This window comes from Dictyostelium discoideum (assembly GCF_000004695.1).
Source record: "Dictyostelium discoideum AX4 chromosome 4 chromosome, whole genome shotgun sequence".
Taxonomy (NCBI): Eukaryota; Evosea; class Eumycetozoa; order Dictyosteliales; family Dictyosteliaceae; genus Dictyostelium; species Dictyostelium discoideum.
Window position 1 is genome coordinate 3697309 of NC_007090.3, and position 6000 is coordinate 3703308.

The following is a 6000-nucleotide window of genomic DNA, read 5'->3' on the forward strand; positions in this document are numbered from 1 at the left end:
TTAATTTGGATTTTTAAAAAAGCTAATACTGGATTTTTTTGATTTAAAATTATAAAAAATAGTTATAACTATTTAATTTAAAATTTTTATTTTGTCGGGATTTTTTTTTTATTAAAATAGAATATAACCATTCTATTTTTTTTTTTTTTATTAAAATAGAATGGTTATGTTCATTTTTTTATCATTTTGTGTATTTTTGAGTGTTCTATTTAGATATACCAAATATCTTTCAATAACAAAAATGATATGATAAATCTTTCTTGATTGAAAAAAAAAGGTAAAAAAAAAAATAAAAAAATAGATTTTTTCGAGTTTTAGAAATAAAAATAAATAAAGATAAAATTATTAATAAAAATAAAAAATTTTATAGTTGACAACTCATAGTAAAAAAATAATAATAACCAAATATTTTTAAACACAACTTTGAGTTTTTTTAATAAAAAAAAAAAAATAAAATAAAAAAAAAAAAAATGAATATAAAAAATTTAATTTTACAAATTCTCACACTACTGTTTAATATAAATAATTTCTATTTCAATGAGATCTCTAACCCACTCCCCCATTTTAATTGGTGGTATAAAAAAAGAAATACAAAAAAAAAAAAAAAAAATAAAAAGTGTTAAATTAATTTAATTTTGCGCTATTAAGGAAACCAAAATGTGAAAAAATATTTAACATTTATAAATACTTTTTTCAAAAAAATTTTATTATTTTAAACCCCAATATATGAGTATAATCTAAACTTTTTATTTGTTATAAAATAATAATAATAAAAAAAAAAAAAGATTAAAAAAACTTTTTTTTAAAAAAAAAAAAAAAAAAAAAAAAAAAATCATGGAACCAATTACATACGATTATGAAGATCAAGAACCTCCTTCACCATTACAAAATATAAAATTAGAAATAAAACAAAAAGAATTATATAATCAAATTAAAAACAATGATAAAATATTATTAATGGAAAATGAAACTATATCAACTGACCAACTCAATATTATAAATAAATTTTTAATAAAATTAAAAAAGATCCCAAGTGAAATAAATAAAATTCTAAAATCAAATTTTTTATTATGTATTTGGATGTTTATAAATTTATCTTCATTATTAATGAATCAGTAAGTTGTTTATTTTTATCTTTTTTTTTGGGAGAAAAGAAAAAAAAAAAAACTAAAATCAATTAATTAATATTTTTTTATATTATTCACTATTTTAGAAGTTTAGAAGAAAATTTTAATTTTAATTCATATAACACATTAATAGGTTGTCAATTAATAATTTCATTTATTATTTCACATTTTTATCAAAAAATAAAAAAAAAATATCAAATTAGAAAATTAATGGATATAATTTCAATAAATAAAAACAATTGTAATAATAGTAATAATATTGGCAATAATAATAATAATAATTATAATGAAGAATATGAAATTAATAGTGAAGATAATATTAGTTTAGATATTAATTATAATAATAATAATAATTATAAAAATAATAATAATAATATAATAATATCAATAAAAGAAATGATTATAATAATAATACCATTATCATTCATATTTGTAATTAATTGTATATTCAATAGTAAATTATCAGAGAGTATAGTTGAATTTTCAAAAACAGTTGTACCATTAACAGTTGTTGGATTACAATTTATTTTAACTAAAAAAAGATATGGTAAATCATTATATTATTCAATGATTGTTTTAGTTGTTGGGTCATGTATTTTCTTATTAGAACCTAGTGAATCGTTTAATCAATTATTACCAAATTTTAAACAATTCATTCTATCAATTATAATCATTTCATTTCTTTCATTAACATTAATTTATTCTCATTCAATATTTTCAACTAGATTATCTACAATCGATCCAATAATAATAATTCATTACTTTTCACCAATATCTTTAATAATGTTATTACCTTTTATAATTTCAGAGAGATCATCATTAAACTTTTTCATTGAAACTTTTCAAAGTGAAAAAACTTTAAATGATATTTATAATTTTTTAATTTGTTTAATAATTAGTGGTATTTTTTCTTATTTTACATGTAAGTGTGTTTTTAACAAATTAATAAAATAAAAAACACTAATAATTTTTTTTTTTATTTTTTTTTTAGTTTATATTACATTTATCGCAAATAAAAAATATAATATATTAATTATGTCAATTTCTAGAAATTCAAAATCTGTATTATTGAAATTATTTTCAAGTGGAGTATTTCATGAACCAATTTCAAATAGTAATTGGTTAGGATTTTTTATTTCAAGTGCTGGAATTTTAATATCCTATCAAAACTCTGATAGTGAAATAGATATTGATAATAAAACTGATGATATTGATACTGAACGTCAAAATTAAAAATTAAAACAAATACAAACAATATTGTATAATAGTATAATTCAGTCAAATATACCCAAATAATTAGAAATTAATATGGTTAACTCCAAATCCATTCAATTCAATGGCAATTATTTAATTGGAATTGCTCAAAATTAATTTTAAAAATAAAAAAATTAAAATAGGTAAAATAAATATACAAAATAAAAAAATCAAATAAATAATAATAGTTTTAATAAAAAATTAACAGACTAGAAAATAACAAATAAATTATTATTATTTTTTTTTTTTTTTTTTTTTTTTCTGGTTATTTATTTTTTTTTTTTTTTTCTTCAATTTGATTATTTTTTTATTATTATATGTTTGTACCGCCCATGTTGATTATGTTAAAAGTTCTGGATATACTTGTGCTTTTTGTGAAATTCTTTCACCTGGTCGTCATGCTAGTCATTTTGGTGTTTGTAGAAGAATTCAATGTTTTGTGGGTTTTGATGTTCAGTTCACCAAAATCAGGCTCTGGATCAGGTTTAAAGAGTGATTTTTTCTGGGCATCAGGTAATGCAAATCCATGTCCATCCGGATGGTCAGTGGAATACCCAGTTAGAACTGCATCAATTAAAAATAATCAATTAACTTGGTACTGGTGTGCAGATATATTGGATGTTGGTGGCTTGATGAGCAATATACATTTCTCATCAGTGCTAAATTGTGGTGGTTATCAAGCCTATATTATTGGTACAATCACCTTCTCAACAACCAATAGATATTTGGTTAATTCATTTTGTTCAAATGAAGGTGATATGGTTGAATCAAATTCTAAACCAATAACATCTGATTCTACTAAATATCTATGTTCAAAAGGAAAAGGAACAATCAATCACAGATGTTAGGTACCTAGAAAATGGTTATACAGTAACAGCTCCTTCATGTACAGGTTTGTATTAGTGTAAGATACATTTCTCATCAGTTCTTAACCGTGGTGGTTACAGAGCCTATTCGAAGGTTTTAAAGATGATCTACTAAAATGAATATCAACAATCTATCACCAATTCAAATACTTTGTTTATAATATGAATAATACTTTATCAATAACAATTCATGATTCGACCGGCCACTCTAAAATATTCGAATACAAAAAATTAAAAATTAACTCTTTCAAAATATCTGAGCAATTTTAAAGATCCAAATGATCGTTTCTTTAAGTAATAATAAATTAAGAAAATAAACATATATTTAAAAAAAAAAAATTTTAAATATGGATAAATCAGTGTTTATCCATATTTAAAACTGGATATTTTAAAAAAAAATAATAAAAATAAAGACAGTACTTTATTTTAAATTAATTTCTTTATTTGATTGACCTTTTTTTATTTTTTTTTTTAATTTTTTTTTATTTTTTTTTTTACTTTTTCAAATTTTGCTGACACCCTTAGTTTTTTTTTTAAAAAAAAAAAAAAAAAAAAAAAAAAAAAAATTTTGTTTCTTCAACATCATATTAAATTTTTTTTTTTTTTTCTAGAATTCTCATTTTTTAAAAAAAAAAAAAATAGTAACAATGGCAACAAATATATCAACATCACCAAAAGAAGATGTTCCAAAAGAAAAATTTCATTTAGATAGTAGTGTATTTAAATAAATAAATAAAATAAAATAAAAAATAAAAATAAAATAAAATAAAAATAAATAAAATAAATATTAATGATTATTTATTAATTTTAATTTTAATTTTAAAAAGTTTTAAATTTTTCACAAACATCACAAATTCAATTTGGTTTAAGATTACAAGATTATAAAAAGTATAGACAATATTGTAGTAAAAGAATTCAACGTTTAAGAAGTCAATTAAGAAAACAATATGGTAAAAAGAATTATGTTAATAAGATTGTACTTAATGGTGGAGAGACAGAAAAACAAATTAATGATGTTAGATATTTACAAATTTCATTATTAAAGACTGAAAGGGCATGGAGTTATGCAATGGATTTGAAAGCACAATTTGAAAAGGATAACGATTCACGTATTGGTTTTCATATGAATAGAAGATTTGGTAAAGCATCAAGAAATTCAACACAACTCTATGAACTTTGTAAATTGGTAGCTGATCAATATACAATCATCGAGGCACATGCTTATTCCTCTTGGATGGCATCATCATTGTCATTGACTAAACAGGATTTCAAAAAGGCATTAGAAGAAATCAACATTTCAAAAACAATTTATGAAAAACTCTCTGAACAAGGTGACCATTCTCAAAAAGAATTATATCAAAAAAGAATTGAAGAAACTGAACCAATCATTAGATTTTGTTTATATAATCTTAAAAATGAAAAGAATACTTCTAATAAAGTTTCACAAAATACATTAACAATTATTGAACAATCTTTAGAAGAATTAAAAAATCAAGAAAATAAAAAGAAATCGTCAACTTCTTCAACTACTACCACTACCGCTACAACAACAATTGAATGGAAATCAAAATCAATTAAAGTTGATGAAAAACTTGATGAAAAATTAAAAATATTTAATGAATTTAAAAAAGAGAATGAAAATAAATTACCAAAGAATATTAATGCATCAATTGATACAACATCAAATATTTCACCAATTTTCAATATTTATGATAAATTGGTTTATAATTTAATCAATTGTGAAACCATTGTAAAGAATGATCTATCAACATTGGTTAGAGTAAACTTAAAGAATAAATCGGTAAAGAGTGAAATTGAAGAACAATCAACTAGAATACTCTTGGCCTACATTATGTATCATAAAATGAAGTATCTCTATGAGAGAAATTCAATTTTAATCACAATGATGCAAAGAGTATTGGATGGTGAAAAGGTGGATGAATCTGCAATTAAAAAGAAAGTTAAGAAAGTAACTTGGAATGATTTGGTACGTTTATCAACTCATCAAGTTAAAGTCTATACAATCATGAGTGAAAGTAGGGATACCGATTCAAATAAAGAGATTGCAAGAGACCAAGATGCTCAGCTAATCCTATTGAAATCTATTAGACTCTATTATATTGCAGTTTGTTTAGCTAAATCTTTGAAATTCTCTGAAACTATGGCTGTATTGGATAGAGTACTTACAAACATTCAAAATGTTCGTAAAACCAATACTAAAAATCAACAAATTCTTAATGATACAAATGAATTGGAATCAAATATAAAGAAACAAAGATCACAAATTCATGCAAACTCTTTCATTCAACAATTGTCAGAGAATCAAGATTTAAAAAATCAAATGTCTTCTTTATCAATTGGTGGTATTACCACTGCCTCTGGCAAATCAAATGATTTAATCTCTGGTTTAGATTCATTCGATACCTCTTTCTTGACTGAAAAGAAATTGGTTCAATTACCACCACAACTTCAACCTGTTCAAGCCAAACCAATCTTTTTCGATTTAGCTTTCAATAGTGTTACTTTCCCATCATTAGATCAAAGAAAGAAAGGTAGTTCAACTGGTACTCCTTCAAAAGGTTTATTTGGTTTTTGGGGTAGAGGTTAAAATTTTTTAATTTTAAAAATAATAATAACTAAAAATAAAAAAATAAACAATTAACCATAATATTAAAAAAAAAACATTAAAAAAATTAAATAATTAAAAATTTAAAAATAAAAAAATAAAAAAAAAAAAAATGGAAAAGAAAAAT

The 6000-nt window shown here is 21.3% G+C and overlaps 3 protein-coding genes across 3 annotated transcripts; all 3 read left to right on the forward strand.

Annotated features, from left to right (window-relative positions):
- Positions 1-834: 834 nt before the first annotated feature.
- DDB_G0285839 (hypothetical protein) lies at positions 835-2360 on the forward strand (the record flags this gene model as incomplete). The annotated part of the gene is made up of 4 exons (XM_632946.1): positions 835-1115; positions 1214-1559; positions 1596-2049; positions 2119-2360. 4 exons carry the CDS (start codon positions 835-837, stop codon positions 2358-2360), a joined length of 1323 nt encoding a protein of 440 aa, XP_638038.1.
- Positions 2361-2698: 338 nt separating this feature from the next.
- Positions 2699-3229, forward strand: DDB_G0285819 (hypothetical protein; the record flags this gene model as incomplete). The annotated part of the gene is made up of 1 exon (XM_632947.1): positions 2699-3229. The coding sequence occupies one exon, from the start codon at positions 2699-2701 to the stop codon at positions 3227-3229; it is 531 nt and encodes a 176-aa protein (XP_638039.1).
- Positions 3230-3894: 665 nt separating this feature from the next.
- srp68 (signal recognition particle 68 kDa subunit) lies at positions 3895-5855 on the forward strand (the record flags this gene model as incomplete). The annotated part of the gene is made up of 2 exons (XM_001134536.1): positions 3895-3958; positions 4075-5855. 2 exons carry the CDS (start codon positions 3895-3897, stop codon positions 5853-5855), a joined length of 1845 nt encoding a protein of 614 aa, XP_001134536.1.
- Between the last annotated feature and the right edge of the window lie 145 nt (positions 5856-6000).